General features: G+C 41.3%; 1 protein-coding gene across 2 annotated transcripts in view; it reads right to left on the bottom strand.

Annotated features, from left to right (window-relative positions):
• Window positions 1-18827, bottom strand: part of rab27b (RAB27B, member RAS oncogene family) — a 60692-nt gene that overhangs the window by 10887 nt on the left and 30978 nt on the right. For both annotated transcript variants that reach the window (XM_017717169.2, XM_017717168.2), the window contains exon 2: window positions 70-241. In XM_017717169.2, the coding sequence (XP_017572658.1) occupies window positions 70-222 (153 nt within the window). In that variant the 5' untranslated portion in view covers window positions 223-241. The remainder of the gene's footprint in view (window positions 1-69; window positions 242-18827) is intronic.

The following is an 18827-nucleotide window of genomic DNA, read 5'->3' on the forward strand; positions in this document are numbered from 1 at the left end:
AGTTCCCTTGACTGACTAAACAGAAACGGTGAAAATGAGAGAGAGAAACGTCCGAGGGAGCGAACTGACCACTCTCTTTTCCCTGAAGTCGATGCCCACGGTGGTGATGAATTTGGGGTTGAACTTGTTGTCTGTGTAGCGATACAGAAAGGTGGTCTTGCCCACTCCCGAGTCGCCCAGAGCCAGGAGCTTGATCAGAAAATCGTAGTCCCCATCAGTCATAGTGCTGACCGCGCTTAACCTGCAAAACAGAGCACAATCATCACAATATTATCTAACTACACTTGAACTTTGCAATGGTACATGTTACACAAGGACTCTATTAGAGCCAGTATAGATTCTATTAGAGCTGGCTGATACAGACGTCCCCTTACTTACAGCTATGTCAGTATTACTGAAAGTATTGCCAATAATGGGCTCTTTTACTGTCCTGTTGTGGCTCCACAGCTGAATCAGATCAGTAGGTAATAATAAAATAAACCTCCTCTACAGTAAAATAAAGCTCTGCTGATCCTTCAACTCAGTTTAACAGTAAATGGTCTTAAACGCTGGAGTTAATGTAGAACTGCTGATTCACCCTTTAACCCTGGAGATCAGCGCAGACTGCTGGTCACCATAGCAACGCAGATAATAATCTCGCCTAGCTAGTAGCTAATGAAATGCAATGAGAGAGATTTAAGACGAACACCGATAATTTGGAGACGAATGGACTTTGCGTTTATAATCACTCCACCTGGTCTCCTAATACGTTTCATCTGCAGCCAGAAACGGACACTAAAGCAGCTGAAGTCAGTTTCTCATTCTAATTTTCCCGTTCCACCTTAAACGGTGCAGCAGTTACATTCTAACACCTCATGTATCATTTAAGGTGGAACGGGAAAATTCAAACCAGAAGCTGGCGAATGAGATGCGGCTGAGAGAGGTTTTACAAAAAAATGCTCTCCGTTTCTTCTACACAGGTTAAGTAAAAATATTGAAGTATAAAACCTAAATATGAAATAAAATGTAATCCAGTTTATCCATTATTAGGAATTTTTAGCCCTTAAGAGACTCACAAAACCTTCATATTGACCCAGACTCAAGGCTCCGTAGACGGCAAGAAATGGTGAAAGCACAAGAACAACATTTCAGCCTTTCAGTTATTTGAGCTGCTGTGATCACAATCACATTATTGTTTCTGACCACAGAACCGCTGATGTCCAGATGTTGTTTGGGGTGGTGCACCATTCTCAGCACTGCAGTGACACTGACATGGCTCTGTGGTCAGAAACTGACCACTGATGAGGAGCTACCAGATGTAGAACACAAACTGTGCATCAACAGATGTGCTACAGGCTCTAACTGTACACCAGCAAGGTGGAACTACAAAAGAGGGGTTTGTGGTAAAGGGTCCAGGCAGCATGCATACAGTAAGTTCTGCATCCGGGCAGTTTGTAGGCTGGCTGCAGCTGCACTGCTGTAGGCGTTCTCCAGCGAAACTGAAAGAAATCAAAGCCATTCCACAGGCTGGGCCAGAAATGTTTGCACACATGGAAATGGAGCCATTAGTAATCAACTTCTGTGGATATGGGAAGCGCTCCAAGCTGCCCAGCCTGCCCAAAAGCCTGACACAGAGCTAAATGAGTGTAATAAGATACGGTAAATAAATAGAGGCCTGTCAGAAACGTGTGAGAGCGTTTCAGTGCATTTTCTCGTCTCATTCGGTCTTTGAGATCTACAGCATTTCATTGAGAGACGTTAATGTGCGACTGCATCGACCCACTGCCTCTTCCTTACATTACGCAATATCATTAATGCTGTGCTCTTCTTTATCCTCCCTAAGAGCATGAGATGAACTTCTGCCTTCTGCTCACTCCCTGGCCACTTTTTTGGCAACACCCACCTTGTGCTTCCACTCAATGGCCACTTTATTAGAAACACCCACCTTGTGCTTCCACTCAATGGCCACTTTATTAGAAACACCCACCTTGTGCTTCCACTCAATGGCCACTTTATTAGAAACACCCACCTTGTGCTTCCACTCAATGGCCACTTTATTGGAAACACCCACCTTGTGCTTCCACTCACTGGCCACTTTATCAGAAACACATACTTTGAAACTGACCAATGATGAAGGACAGCTAGCAAACCGTGCATCAACAGATGGGCTACAGTCTCCAAGCACAGATGTAACAGCACCGATGTCTGTCCATGCTGACTGAACACCTCAGGAAAAAATATATTCAGCACTTTTTGCCGTGCAAACTTCAGAGAGATGTCTGAGAACATGCATTACCGCTCCAGGCTGACCCAAAACTGACCTCTAGCATGGGGTTCATGAGAAAGTGGCAGAGGGAGGAGGCCATGGAGACAGAAAAATGTGTTCAGCTCAGTGTATGAGTAAAACTGTGCGATAACCACGTTCATCAAAGAACATCCTGAACGGCCTGTTCATTCACAAAAGAGCTCTCAAGCTGTTAGCATGTGTGTGTGTGTACGTGTTAAGACAGCACATGACTCAGTGCTATGCCCACATGAGCGGTCAGGAGTTTCTTTTGGTGGGACACAGTGCTAGTTCACATACCAGTTACACAAAGTTTTTTAACCTCAAACACTAAAAAACCTTTTAAAAACTTTTGACACATTTTTCTATTGTTTTCGATGGGAAAGGCACATTTTATGTGTAAATTGACACGATGAGCACCTTGAGTTTTATTCATTCTGTGTGGTTCTCTTTTGTGCAAAGCACTTTGGGCACCCTGAGCTGAAAAGAGTGGTCAAGCCACCCACATCATGTGCATTTTTGTTCCATTTTGTTTTGCATTTAGTTGGAAGAAGCAGAAGCAGGCGTGATTGTACAAGCTGTTGTCACTAGCCACAGAACAAGCTGCCTTTTCTTATGTTATGTTCTTTTGCCCGGAGTGCATTAGAGTACTAACAGCCATCAAAGGCTGCAGCACTGAACGGCAGAGGTGCTGGATCTACAGTGTTGTTAAAAAGTATTTGCTCCCTTTTGATTCCTCTCTTTGTGCGTGTCTGTCACACTAAATGCCACTAATTCAGTTTCTTTGGTGAACCTGCTTTCATGCTTCGGATTGTTGTCTTGCCGCATAACTCAGCTGTTCTCGAGCTTCAGATCACATACTGCAGTGGGACATTTTGGTAGAGAGCAGAATTCATGGTTCAGTCAATTATGGCCCAGGACTGAAACAGTAAAGCATCTTCACGCTGTCATACTACCACCACCATGTTTCACATAGTTGAATGCTGTGCTGGCATTGCTCTTATCAGTCAACAGAAAATTACCAAGAGAGGAAACAAAAAACTTATTTTGAAATGATCACTGTAGCACATGGTACCCCAGGAGGAGGAAGGATGCTGGAGGCAGGACTTATGGTGGCAGCCGTAATTCCTCTTTATTTTTTCACACAGAATACAAGACAAAGACAACAAACCCAAGAACCTGGCCACTTTTTAGTGGCTTCTAACTAGTCTACCTCTTCTCCTTCTGCCCGGCAGCTCCATCTCCAACATTCTTTGCCCAATATATCCACTATTCCTCCTCAACACATGTCCAAACCATCTCAACCTGGCCTCTCTGGCTTTATCTCCAAACTGCTCCACCTTCACCGTCCCTCTGATCTGCTCATTTCTAATCTTGTCCATCCTTGTCGCTCCCAACGAAAATCTCAGCATCTTCATTTCCGCCACCTCCAGCTCAGCCTCCTGTCTTTTAGACAGAGCCACAGTCTCCAAACCATACATCATAGCAGGACGCTGTCTTGTAAACCTTCCCTTTCACTCTTGCTGCTATCCTTCTGTCACACATCAGCCCTGACATCCGTCTCCACCCACTCCATCCTGCCTGCACCCTCTTCTTCACCTTCTTCACCATCTTTCTTTTCTCGCTTCCCTCTTCGGTCCTTTTAAAGGTGCCCGCAATGCTGAAGCCAAATCAACAGTTGGCTCTTGAGGGTAGTGTGAGCACCTGATCCAAGAGGGAAAGACAGAGTTGCTGCTGTGCCTGCCCATCACTGCCCCCATTCCGCAGCTTGACCACCAGGATCCAACGTCAGGAGTAGTACTCAACTCCTGCAGAACAGAAGGCAAAGCTCAGGTGTCTCATTGTGGCAGTCATTGCCTTCCCATCACCTCTTGTGTCTATTGTCCTCCTCCTGCCATGTCTTGCAGCTCTCATTGGCGCATGGGGTTCAGGCACTGGCTTCCTGCTGCTTTTCGCGGCTGATGAAACAGTATCTCAGTAGGGTTCAAGTCAGTACTTTGACTAGTCCTCTCCAAACCTACAATTCCGTTTCTTTGGTAAACTTGCTTTCATGCTTCGGATCATTGTCTTGCTGCATAACCCAACTCTTCTTGAGCTTCAGATCACAAATGACATTTTGCAGTAGGACATTTTGGTAAAGAGCAGAAATGATGGTTCTGTGAATTATGGCAAGTCGCCCAGGTCCTGAATCAGCAAAACGTCTTCACGCTGTCATACTACCACCACCATGTTTCACATTTCACCTTTATTGTGCAATGCTGTGCTGTCCTTACTCTCATCAGTCCACAGATAATTACTAATGAAGATAAGACAAAACACTGTTTTTAAATGATCACTGTTGCACGTGGTACCCCAGGAGGAGGAAGGACGCTGGAGGCAGGACTGACAGTGGCAGTCGTAATTCTGCTTTTTATTTTCACACAGAATACAAGACCAAGACCACAAAACCATGAAGCTGGCCACTTCTCAGAGGCTTATAAGCATTAGCTGGCTCTTATAAAGGACAGTGCAAGCACCTCAGCCAAGAGGTAAAGAGACAGTCCGCTGCTGTGCCTGCCCATCACCTCCCCTATTCCGCAGCTCAGCCACAGGGATCAAACGTCAGGACTACTACAAAACTCCTGCAGAACAGGAGACGAAGCTCTGGAGTCTCACATGTCTTCTGGCAGTTGTCATCCTCCTGTAGCCTGGTCCCACCATGTCTTGCAGCTCTTGTTAGTGCACAGGGTTCAGGCACCAGCTTCCTGCTGCTTCTTGCGGCTGTTGTGGGTGCACTGGGACTGGGGGTCTTCTGTGCAGAACTGCTTGAATTCAGCCAAACTTGCTTTCGAGCATAAACGGCCCTTTTAGGGTCCTGCCACAGCTTTGACTAGTCCACTCCAAGCCTTCACTTAGTTTCTCTGGTAAACTTGCTATCATGCTTCGGATTATTGTCTTGCTATAACCCAACTCTTCTTGAGCTTCAGATCATAAATGACATTCTGCTGTAAGATCTTTTGTTAGGGAGCAGAATTCATGATTCTGTCAAGTCTGGCAAGTCACCCAGGCCTGGGTGCTTTGCTGCTTCACAACAAGCAAAATCATACTACCACCACCATGTTCCCCTTTATTGTGGAATGCTGTGTTGGCTTTACTCTCATTCAGAAAATGATTCTAAATGGGTCAGGGTTCATGAAGGTGTTTTTTGCTAACTTAAGACCAGCTTTTAAGTTTCTCTTGGTTAGCTAGTGTGGGATTGTTGGCAGAGTCTTGCAGATTGCATGGATTGTGAGCAAGGCCTGCAAGTCCAGTTCCTGGATGAGGCGTCACTGAGCTCTTAGAAGAACTTTCTTAGGCTGGCCACTTCCAGGAAGCTTCACCACTGTTCCACATTTTCACCTTTTGGAACCCTTTCCAGACTGATACCTTTTAATAACTTACTTTCTTGGCTTCTTCAATCACAGCTCACGTAAAAGTCTCCTTCTCAGTAGGGGAAATGTTCTATTAAAGTGATGTTTAGTTCAACAGGGCTGGCAGTAATCAAGCTTAGGTGTGTCTCATTTATTTCACCCCAATTATCAACTACATTTTGTTAAACGTATATGTACTGGAATGAGAGGTTAACAACAGCACGCTGCAGCTGGGTTTCAGCCCAGATGGCTCGAAAAGTTAGACTAGAAAAAAAGTATATATAGAAAATGTACATGTTCTTGTACATACAGGCGTATGCAAAAGTTTGGTCACCCTGGTCAAATTACATATTTTGTTGATTTGAAAAAAAGTGAACATATACTCAACACAAAAAACACACTTTTTAATGCAAAGTTACTGTTCATTTGTTGAATTCATCAAACTGGACAAAAAATGATACATAAATGTGTCCAGTGCAGACGCTGTGGCACATTTTAGATTTCATTTGTTTCCACCATGTTTAAAGATGAAATTTTAGTGCACAGTTTCATTTCTTTTTAAGTTGTTAAATTAAGTTGAAATTATTTTCATTTAGAAAATCGTCAAAAACGTCATTTGTTGGGGGAGGTGATATTCAAACTCCCTGTGGCCTGTGGCCAGTGAGATTAAGATTTTGCAAATAAAAATTTGCCAAAATACACAAGCCAAGAACAGATATGCAAAATCCTTGACAGCCTCTATTTTCATGCAGGATAAGCTTCTATTCAACGTTACGTAAGTTCTGAAATGCTGTTTACGAACCGAATCAATACATGAGTCAACAGCAGACTCAGCGGTGGTCCCTGCTGAAGGGCTGTACCTCTGCACTAAACCTGACTACATTAAACTTTCACAAGAGGCTCATAAAAGAAGAAGCACTTCAGATTTACTAAAATGAAGATGTCCAGGCAGATTGAGAGAGAAAGAGAGAGGGATGGGAATTGTTGACTTATGGTGATGGGACTAACAAAGTATGCAGGGAAACAGATGGTCTACAGACTCGAACTGTAAAACTACACAAAGTGCTTCTATATGGTAAGTGGAACTAATAAAATGGACAATGAGTCTAAATACAAGTAGGTGGACTTCATGAAGTGACCAGGCAGTATCTAAGAATTAAAATAGAATTATTTTCAGATGTTACTATAACACGTAATATGTACAGAGTAAAGAAGAAAACATTGGATCTCCATTTTTGCCGTTTTTTCTGTTTTTGACATAATTTGAAAATCCCTGTTACTCTTTACTTTGTGTGTAAATTTCATGAACTGTCCATTAGAAATGACTTAAAATGACTTCTTGAAATTCTGGTTCTATTGACTTACATTAAAAGTAGGTTTTTTTCTTTCTCCTGTAAAAGTTACCATTTTGGAGATACGAGGTTTTCTTCTGGCAACAGCGATACATAGTAAACGTTTCAAAATGTTGTATATCGTTTATTTATTTAATTTCCAGTCAAAACTTTATTTAGTACAAAACTAGATATGAAAAATCCATTCCTAACAACCACCTGGAAGACCTGGTAGAGTTATATGAATATATTCCTTATGCATCATACTGCAATGTTCCTTCTGACAGTTAGCACTAATAATGGACGTATATTACAGTATAATTAATATTTCAGTTTTATTATATCATGATATATATTTTCAAATAAAACAATTTTTTGATGATTTTTGTGGGTTAACAGTGGCTTATTGTGGCCACAACTTAGTAAAGCATGTGAACAAGATAACTAAGTCATGGCCTCAACTTAGTAAGGCATGGGAACAAGATAATTAATGGCCACAACTTAGTAAGGTATGATCTCCTTCCCATGCCTTACTAAGTGGAGGATATGAATTAATTATCTTGTTTCCACACCTTGCTAAGTGGTGCCCACAACTTAATTATCTCATTTCCACACCTTACTAAGTCATACTATGTCATGGCCACCACTAGGTAAAGCATGGGAACAAGATAACTAAGTCAAGGCCTCAACTTAGTATGGTGTGGAAACAAGATAATTCATTCATGGACACAACTCAACAATGCATGGCCACAACTTAGAAAGGCATGATCTTGTTCCCATGCCTTACTAAGTGGTGCCTACGACTTAATTATCTCATTCCCACGCCTTACTAAGTCGTACTTAGTAAGTCGTGGGAACAAAATCATGCCCTACTAAGGCCACACATTTGGACATCAGGATTTCGTTTCCATGAGTTAATATGACGTGGCCACACATTGTTTTAATTTATACGGGAGGTCACCAGTAGGGCTCCATCGCCTAGTATTCTGGGATGTCTTTTAGTAAGACTTTACTTTTTAATCAGAATCATTTTTAATAACCAAAACAAATCTATCTTGCTTCACTAGCCCCACAGGGATTTTCCGTTCCACCTTAAATGGAGTGGCAGTTACTTTGCTGCACAGGCTCCTGAATGTAACCGCTGCACCATTTAAGGTGGAACGGAAATTTGAAAAAGAAGCCAACTTATTTTCACTGAATCCCTCAATTCATTCATTTGTGTCACAGATACTCACTCAGGCCTCTGACCATCAGACACTGCTGGACATAAATATTAAAATATTCAAAAAATATTAAAATATTACAGTTATACACACTACTGAGTGAAGAAGTTTGGCATCTCTTACATATTTCTCACATGGCCAACACACTTGGTAGTGTTTCATGTCTGATTTACTTGAGATCTTCTGATAAATTATGTTTTGTGAACTTGAAATTTTTGTAAATTGTTTTGTAAATCAATTTCTATTGATTTGCAAACTTATTTTATAGATGTTTTTGCTTTTCACCATGCCCTACTGTAAATGGGGGCATGATAAATGAATGAATGAACTGGCAGTACCTAATAATCTGCATTCTGACAGAAATGCATTGAAATCTGAAACGAATAAGCACGAATGAACACAAATGGTGAGCAAAGTAATAGAGATGGAAATGGCAGCGATTATTTGCCCTCATTATGAGTTTAAGAAATGTAATTTGGAGCTCATACAGCGCCTGTTTGGTACAGTGAAATGGGTCTTGGTCAGCTGTAAAACAATCCCTCTAATTGTGTTCAAATGACCCACTAAAGCTAACCTCAGCTCACCCAAGCATTAGACCCACAGCAAGATGTTCTGTCCCTCTCACCTCTGCTTGTGGCCTGGTTTTTCTGTCGAAAGCTGTTTGAAACAATATTGTTTAGCAATGTGCCATTTATTTCTCACTCCATACAGTTAATACTGCAAAAATAGCCTGTCCTGAAGTCACTATGGTAGTGACGTCACAACCATGAACATATTTCTATACATTCGAACCTTCAGCCTACAGCACCCCATGCAGCCCTACAGCAGTTTAGCTCCGCCCGTTTAGTCTACAGCACTTGAGCTCCACCCATTCAGCCTACAGCTGTTTATCACCACCCATTCAGCCTACAGCAGTTTAGCCCCACCCACTTCAGCCTACAGCAGTTTAGCCCCTCCATTCAGCCTACAGCACCCCATGCATTCACCCTACAGCAGTTTAGCTCCGCCCATTCAGCCTACAGCAGTTTAGCCCCAGCCATTCAGTCTACAGCAGTTTAGCCCCAACCATTCAGTCTAGAACTGTTTAGCCCTGTTCATTCGGCCTACAGCATTTTACATTTACAGCATTTGGCAGACGCTCTTATCCAGAGCGACTTACAATTTGAGAAATTTACACTGGTAGGCGAAGGTGTTGTTAGGAGTCTTGCCCAAGGACTCTTATTGGTATAGTGTAGGGTGCTTACCCAGGTGGGGGATTGAACCCCAGTCTATAGCATAGAAGGCAGAGGTGTTACCCACTACACTAACCACTACACTACACTAACCAACCAGTTTAACCCCACCCATTCAGCCTACAGCAGTTTATCACCACCCTTTCAGCCTACAGCAGTTTATCATCACCCATTCAGCCTAAAGCTGTTTAGCCCCACCCATTCAGCCTACAGCTGTTTAGCCCCACCCATTCAGCCTACAGGACTTTAGCCCTGTTCATTTGGTCTACAGCTGTTTAGCTCCACCCATTCAGCCTACAGGACTTTAGCCCTGTTCATTCGGTCTACAGCTGTTTAGCTCCACCCATTCAGCCTACAGCACTTTAGCCCTGTTCATTCAGTCTGCAGTTGTTTAGCTCCACCCATTCAGCCTACAGCACTTTACCCCTGTTCATTTGGCCTCCAGCTGTTTCGCTCCACCCATTCAGCCTACAGGACTTTAGCCCTGTTCATTCGGCCTATAGGAATGTTTTTTGCACTAAACTGAGTTGTTAAGGCCTTAAATATGTCCTGCACTTTTAAAAATGATTTTATCCTGTTACTAATATGAACTGCCCATGTTTTTCTATGTACTTCAACTTGAATACAGCAGTTTCATCACACCCATTCTCCCTGAAGTGATGCGAAGTGTTGTTCTCGCAGACAGTCTGCTGGAAAGATGTGAGAAAGCAATTAAATGTTGTGCATTGTTCTGATGAAGATGAAAGCTTAGGGGACGAGCCGCTAATATGAAGGTTGGTTTGACTTGGTTAGTGATCTTTCCTGGCTACATTCGCTGAGCTTGGGAGGCGCCGCAGACATGCGCCACTTTAATGTCACCTGATTATGTGATCACAGACAACTCATTTTCTTAATTTCGACTTCAGCCAAGACAAAGACATAGACAGAGGTTACTACAGTTCAGAGCCACCTGGAAAAAATGGACAGAATGCCAACAGATGCAGGAGTTTAGACTTAAAGCTGCCATTACTGACATTTATAGCTACACAATGGCACCAAGTTTCAACCAAGTATATGAAAAGAACGAAACGGCAGTGACGAGGGATGTAATCGATTAGCTGCCAAAAGTCAAGCAAACAAGCCCTGTTGTCAGTTAAAACATGTTAATGTAATTTTATTTCCAGTGAACAACAGTTCCTATTTGAAAAGGTGGGTTTATCAGTGAAGTTGAGAAATGTTTGATTTGCAGGCATGACAGTGCAACAGGCAACTGTCCGGCGTTTGGCTAAAATTTATTCTTATTATTCTCGGATGTCCTGTCACTTTTTACCTCAATGTAATACAAAAATATTTCACACAATCAAAGGTTTTGCGCAAAATATTAAACAGCATGTTGATAAACACATGTCAACAGTGTCCATCCATCCATCCATCCATCCATCCATCCATCCATCCATCCATCCATCATCTTCCGCTTCTCCGGGGTTCGGGTCGCGGGGGCAGCATCCTGAGCAATGAGGCCCAGACCTCCCTTTCCCCAGCCACTTCCACTAGCTCCCTGGGAGAGATTCCGAGGCGCTCCCAGGCCAGCTGGGCGATATAGTCACGCCAGCGTGTCCTGGGTCTTCCCCGGGGTCTCCTCCCCGGTGGACTTGCCTGTGACACCTCCCAAGGGAGGCGTCCAGGAGGCATCCTAACAATATGCCCGAACCACCTCAACTGGCTCCTCTCGACGTGAAGAAGCAGCGGCTCTACTCCGAGTCCCTCCCGGATGAACGAACTTCTCACCCTATCTCTAAGGGAGAGTCCAGCCACCCTGCGGAGGAAACTCATTTCGGCCGCTTGTATTCGCGATCTCGTTCTTTCGGTCATTACTTGTCAACAGTGTATTCTGCCAAATATTGAGACAGGTCAGAATTTCCAAGTCTGAGGTTGACTTTTTATTCAGCAATGTTTTGTTCACATTTTCCATCCCACCTTAAATTGAACAGCAGTTATTCTGGCACCTGTACAGGCATTTTAATGTAACTGCTACACCAGTGCAGACCTTTAAATAAAGCATTACCAGCAATGGGCTCTGCTAGAAAGGCCATAGTTGTGATAGCACAACTACAGCAATGTACCATATAGAAATCAAACATCCACAAAGTGATAAGACTGAGAAGTGTTTAGTCCACGTTCTCCAAGAAAACGTGATGCATGACATCTTAATGAAATCACACTTAGGTGTGTAAAGTTATAGAGAAGGACATGGTGGCAGCTTTCGGGAGCTGGACACTAAGCTCAAGCTATCCCTGGCCGTGGAATCTCGGGCTAGCAATGAGTACCAAAAGAGGTCTGATTCCCATGGGACCCACCACAATATCTTGCGGAGCGGGATTTATTTTCAGTTTTGTGTGCGGGAGCAGGCGGGAAACCAGCCCACTGCAGGTGGGGGTGGGACAAGGTACGCATGTAGAGAAATCCTGCAAATGAGTGTTGAGAGTTGCAAAGCAATGGGAGCTGGATGAAATCTTGCGGGAGCACCTCATTGTACATCCCAGTCATTTTTTCAACATTTTATTTGATAAACATATAATTATGATACCTGGTTTCACCTGTCAGTAGAAGGTTCTAGTTGGTGTTTCTGACTGGTGTGAAAAAGATTTGCAAAATATTGCAAGGTTTTGACATGACAGCGACCATAAAAGACCTTGGTCTGATCACGAGTTCACACTCACAACCCCAAACTCCCCCCGACTGTCTTTCATTTACAACATCACAGTGGAAAAACATGTTTCAGCCTCCATACTGCAGCAGAAACAAGAGGCTTTTGTGCCCAGCCATCCATACATGCTCTGCTCAGTCTCATGACCCACCCTTCATCCTAATGCCAAAGTTGGGGCTGAAGGACATCAAAGGGGGCATGTTATAATTAGAATATAATTATAATGGGAGTAATTTAGGTTGAGGTTATCAACAAAGCAATATCAACAATAAGTCTGCATTATTATTGTTTTTCCCTCGCAATATCTATGACCCAAGGAATGCAATAAATGAAGCATTGCTTGGCCTCCCTGGCCTCTGGATTTACTGAAACTGGCTTAAGACAGTATGAGAATGAAGGAAACACAGGCATTCTTAAATACAGCTATAATTAAATCAAATTAAAGCTTTACAATAATATACTAATGTTCATGAGGAAATAAACTGAATATTTGGTGACTCTTCATATAGAGAAATAAGGTGAGAAGGCTCTGACTCTTTGCTTTCTGAATGATGTAATGATGTGCTGGAACCTTTGCAAGTGGTGAAACCAAGGATTTTATCAAATCCTAAGCAACTACAGTGGTCACAGAAAGGGTTATACCAAGTCTTAAGCAACTGTAGTGTTGAAACTTAAGGATGTATCGGGTCCTATGCAACTGCAGCAATCATACCAAGGGCTCTACCAAGTCATTAGCAGATACATTGGTCATACTAAGGATTCTACCAAGTCCTTGTAAAACCAAGGGATTTACCAAGTCCTAAGCATCTACAAAGGTGAAACCAATTGTTTTACTCAGGCTCAAGGAACTACAGTGGTCCAATTGTGGGTTTTTGTCACATCCCAAGCAAGTGGCCATAGCATGTGTTCTACAGAGTCCTAAGCAACTACAAGTCCTAAGCAACTACAGTGGCCATACCTAGGGTCCAAGGGTTCTAAGCACCCAAGTGTTCTACCAAGTCTTAAGCACCTGAAGTGGTGAAACCAATGGATTTACCAAGTCTTAAGCAACTACAGTGGTCAAATCAAGGATTTTATCAAGGCCTGAAAAACCAAGGGATTTACTAAGTCCCAAGAACTTTCAATGGTGAAACCAATTGTTTTGTCAAAGCTCAAAAAACTATAGTTGTCCAATTTATGGTTTTACAAAGTCCTGAACAACTACAGTGGCCATACCTAGGGTCCAAAGGTTCTACTATGTCTTAAACACCTCTAGTAGTGAAAGCAATGGATTTACCAAGTCTTAAGCAACTACATTGGTCATACTAAGGGTTCCACGAAGTCCTGTAAAACCAAGGATATATATAAATATATAAACAATGGCATGAAACATGCATTTTCTGATTCTTATAGAATATTTGAATATTAATACAACTGTTTATTGATTATTTATGCTCAGCGTATTAAGACAATGCAGAAAGGTTTTATTGTGCCACCTAGCATTACTGAGGTATTCCTTTGAAAGGTGCACACATGCACAACTGTTGTATGCAATATTGTGAAGATGATCCTCAACATTTAGCCCCCTTTAGAACCTTTAAAAGTGCCCTTGATCTACGCACTAAGGTTGGGGAAGCAGAGAAATATCACATCAATACACATCAATGCAAATGACAAGTAGTATAACCTTTCCGCTTCTGAAATGTTGCAGCATTTTTCCACCTCGCACAGACTTGTGAGCACACACATATACACACAGTAGGGTCTCCGGGTCTCTCTACAGGGGCCAGGCAGACATTTGTAGCTGGGAAGGCAGAGGAGGTGCAGAAAGGTTAGCAGTGCTGTGCATCTCGCAGAGAGATCAATATTACACAGGGCCCAAGTCGGGAAAGGAAACCCCACGGCTGGACTCAAGCACAGGGAGACAGGGAATAAACCCTGGAACCTTCTGGAGGCTTGAAGGGATACATCCCCCACTGAAAAAGTGCTAGAAGGGATTAGCTTTATGCAAATAAGATGCTAACGGAAACGAACGTTTACTGCTATTCACAGGACCACCCTCCGTTGACTGGACGTGTTGGTCTTTCTAATCAAGCAGTTTGGTAATGCTGGTTGAATAACTTGGTCATGCTGATCGACCGAATCGGTCATGTTGGTTATCAAGCTTGGTCATGCCCGTTGATCAGCTTGGTTATGCTTATTGATATGGTCATGCTCGACTTTTGAACATCTCTGGTGCCAACTAAAGTTCGCCAGTTAGCTAGCAACCCCAGAAAGTAGTACAACTTTTTTTTAGAAACAATGACAGGGCTTCATTTAGGCTTTCAAGAGCTCAAAGACAATAAGCCTTAAGGTAGAATGTACACTGATTTTTATGAATATACACTGACAATTTTATGATGTAGCTGTTTTGTTGCTGTTATTTACTATCATTTCTGTCCTATAGCCAGGTTAGTCTGGATAAAAAGAGTTTTAATTTAAAAGGCTTCCATTGCTGTAAGCCAACGTTCCCATTCCCACCACCAGTATCCACCTGAACATTTCAGCATGAAATCCACTCCAGATTTGGCTGGTACACTGAAAGCTTGTTCAGCATTGCATTTGTTGACACTTTACCCATATTTTGACAGATGGTTTGGCTGCAAAAAGAGGGAAAAAAATGTAAATTTAAGAATATTGACTGATTCATTGATTGTTAAACCTGGACTACAAACGTCCCATCCTACCAAAGCTTTAAAAGGCCTACACCGACACGACACCCAACCCCACACATTCAATAACATGACTGCTGACCTTAAAACATAACTCAATAAACACAAATGGCAGGCTGAGAAAATCCTCTGACATTTAAAGAGAGTCTCCTAAAAGGGTTTAGGAGAAGCAGCACAGAAATGGTCGCGTCGTGACATCCAGCCTTCCCATATCTTATTAATGTTGACGGAGGACACGATGTCTTATCGTGCGTGATTTTAACAGACGTTTATTTACCGAATGTGCCAAAGCTCTCCAGCAGAATCTGCTTCAAGCAATACAAAGGACACGGCAGACAGACAAGTGTCATTCTTCAGCCGGGCTCCGAGGCCTGACATTTCATTAAATGCAATGCAGCTGTGACATTTAGACAAATCAGGAAGGCCGCAGCACCACAAAATAACGTTACGGCCCTTGTCAGTCTTTGTAAGACAATTAGCCTTTAGGCTAACTTTTAATAGATCTCCCATGTCAGAAGGTTTGAGGCCTCTTTACCATGTGTTTACTTGTTATAGTTGCGTAGATGCTATGCTGACCTGATAACGTTCCAAGTAACATCTACAAGGCTCAACTGGATCTTATGTTTATCTGGAGCTGAAGATCAGACGTCTTGAGTGTAATATACAAAGCTGGGAAAAAATCAATACTTTTTATAATAAGAATATTCGGAAATAATAAAAATCCAACCACTTTTTTCTGTCACAGAGCTCTGATCAGTCAACTATTATGTAAAATTCCTATATAAATCAGTGGTTGAGATGTAAACAAAGTCATTCAGAGAGGTTTCGTGCAAAGTGGTTCACTGTAGAGAAACTTACTGGCTTCTTTATAATGGTGATAGGAAACAGTGGTCACAATATCTACAATGCAAATATAGACATTTTATTTACTATTCAAAACCACCAGTAAGCCTACATGTTTTTATATGTAATATTGATTATGGTAACATAGTGCCTTACAACACATAATGCCTTATCTTGCCTTATAACACCATACATGGACCGCTCTGTCACGACTGGCCCCTCCCTGTCCTGTCCATGTGCTCGTGTTGTGTTTACTTTCCAGTCCTGTCCATGTGCTTCTTTTTTTTTAGTTTTTTGTTGGGCCCCTTGTTTTGTGACTCCGCCCTTGATTGTGCCCAGCTGTGTTTCCGCCTGTCCCTTGTTAACCCTTGTATTTAAGCCCTGTGTTTTACTGAGTTTCTTGCTGGTCTTTGTTTGTATGTTTGATTGTGCTGGATGTGCTGTATATATTATTTGTAGTGTTTGATTCTTGTTTGAGGTTCTGTGTTTCTGTTTGTCATGTCTGATCTACATTCTCTCCGTGTTGGCTGTTTGAACCTGGACCGTTTCGACTATGACCCTGGATTTCCCCAAAATAAATTTCGCTTATCTCATCGTATCTCGCTCATCTAACTATGACAAAACAATGTATCAAGCATCAGGCAGCGTATTCAGAACGAACAATAACTTTCTGTGAGGGAGCTTTTAAAGTTGGACACGTGGTTCTATCACCACCACTGTGAACAATTCTGATAATTCCACTTGGAATAAATTTGTTGATCTTGACGACTTATATTAAAAAAAGAAGAAAAAACATCAGAATTCTCTGTTAATGCCAGCTGTAATTACTAAAATTACAACTAAAAGTTAACTAAAAGTAACTTTTCAGTTTAACATTCAGTGATGGTTATTCATTACACTAACTGTCAACATGGATTCAAATGTCTCAATATTTACTTTAGGGGTAAAAATATGCAGCACAAAAATGTTTCACAGTGTTACTTTCAAGAAATATATACAAATTAATACAACTTAATAGAAGATAAATGCTTCAAAAATTCCACACTAGCATTTATTATCATTGGCTTTCCTGATTGCCGTACAATGAACACGTTATACAGTTGTATGCAAAAGTTTAGGCACCATTGGTCGCATTGAATGTTCTGAAAATAAATACACATCCTCTATACAGAACATGCTTTAATGCACAATTACCCTAAATTTGCTGAAATAAAAAAATGAGGCCTGTGCAAAAGTTCTAATATTTTATGTTTTGTTAATTCAGCAAATAAACAGAAATTGTGCACTTAAATTTTCAGGAAAAATGGCATATTTAAGTGTGTCCTCTGCAGAGGATGTGTTAACATCAACATGTTCAAAAGTCTGCATATCATCACTGTCCAAAGAAAAACATGCATCTCCAAAAAAGCAACTTTACAGGAGAAGACATAAACTTTCTTTACTTCCAATGTAAGTTCATGGAGAGAAATTGTATTCCCAGCAATTTTATAGCATTTCTATTAGTCTAATCATCATGAAATATACACACAATGTAAAGAATGACGGAGAAAAGTAAAAATCGCAAAAAACAGAGATACATTTTTCATTGGACAGCAACGATATACTTTAGCTCTTTTTGAAACTGAGAATCAAAACAGATGGTATTTTAAAGTTATATTTTTCCTCCTACTGTTTCAGAAATGAACACCGTGCCGACCAACCCCAGTTTCCCTTATTAAAGCTGATATATCTACAAAACATAACTGCACACACTAAAATAACTATAGTTATTACAAAAACTATAACTATACAAATTCATCATAATAGCATATCCCCTCTTCCATTTGATAAACACAAATACAGCATGAATTGAACATTTAGAATCTGTCTTTTCCACATGTCTCTGCTTGTTTCAATGAGCTATAAAATAATTAATAGGAATTTCCAGCATGCTTTCATCGCCAGCGGGTTCAAATCTCTGTTTGCCCTGCACTTGCGATGACTCCTTCATGACTCCCCTTAAATCATATTACTTAAAATGTGATTGATTGTCTCATGTTGATTATCTGGACTGTCCAGTGCTCTTCAACAACAAAAGACGTGCAGTAATGTGGACGCTGGTCAAATGGGGCTGCTTTGTCTCTAGCACCTGGTCACAGCCAATCAATTAAGGCCTCACCAAGATTAAGTTAAGGGTGAATAAGGCCTTAGGTATTCGCCATCTTCAGCAATCTTATTTGTCCTCGGCAGAGCTCTAAACATAGAAGCTTGGCCTTAAAGCTTCAGTCAGTCAAATTAGATGGAAATTAGTCTGTCCACTTTGCTCAAGTTACTTGACTTGACAAAGATCTTAATACAATACCAAAGCAAATATCCAACCACAACGCTTAAATTAGTGCATTGGTCTTTGAACAGGAAATAAACCCAACATCAATCAACTCAAGGTCAGCAAAACATAAAGAAATAATGCTGAATTATGGACACTGATTTTAGTTTAGTTCTATTTAGTTTGCCTTCATTTGATTTCATCGCGTTCACACAATTATATAAACTGGAAACTCATGAGCAGTGAAAAAGGGGACAACCCCTCCACTGTGACAGGGTCCTTTTCAGTGATTTTAATACGGAATTCTGGTGCTGTCTGAAAAAATAATAAAGTGCGACCGCTGTAATTATTTAACTCATTGAGTTCAACAGTTATGTAAATATGTGTCCGAATACTGTACTGTTTTCTGCACATTAAAAAAAAAATCTGTGGCTTACCATACAAAGGTCAAAAGATCAGCATGTACAAAATCTTACATTTTTTGAGATCCCACATCTATTATAAAATAATACAGACCATTCTACAAATTTTGCCCAACATTTTCCTACTATCGGTGAATGGTGCTTGGACCCCGATAATTGCCACTCACAATGCAGTTTGTAGACATTTAGCTCTAATAGCAGTTACAGTCCACAGAAATCAAAGTCCATTTTCATAGAAACTAAGCAGTTTTCCAAGAACAATTGTTTATTATTAATAATAACTTGAGAATGTGTTTTTTTGATCATGCTATATGTTGCTCATTCTTTTATAAATGTTATAAGCCATTTGAGGTAGTGCATTACAATTTTATAATAATAACACTCTTAACCATGATAAAATCACTGTAATGTATGGCATCTTGAGGCTTATTGCTTTAATGTAT

The sequence above is a fragment of the Pygocentrus nattereri genome, chromosome 16, assembly GCF_015220715.1.
Source record: "Pygocentrus nattereri isolate fPygNat1 chromosome 16, fPygNat1.pri, whole genome shotgun sequence".
Classification (NCBI taxonomy): domain Eukaryota; kingdom Metazoa; phylum Chordata; class Actinopteri; order Characiformes; family Serrasalmidae; genus Pygocentrus; species Pygocentrus nattereri.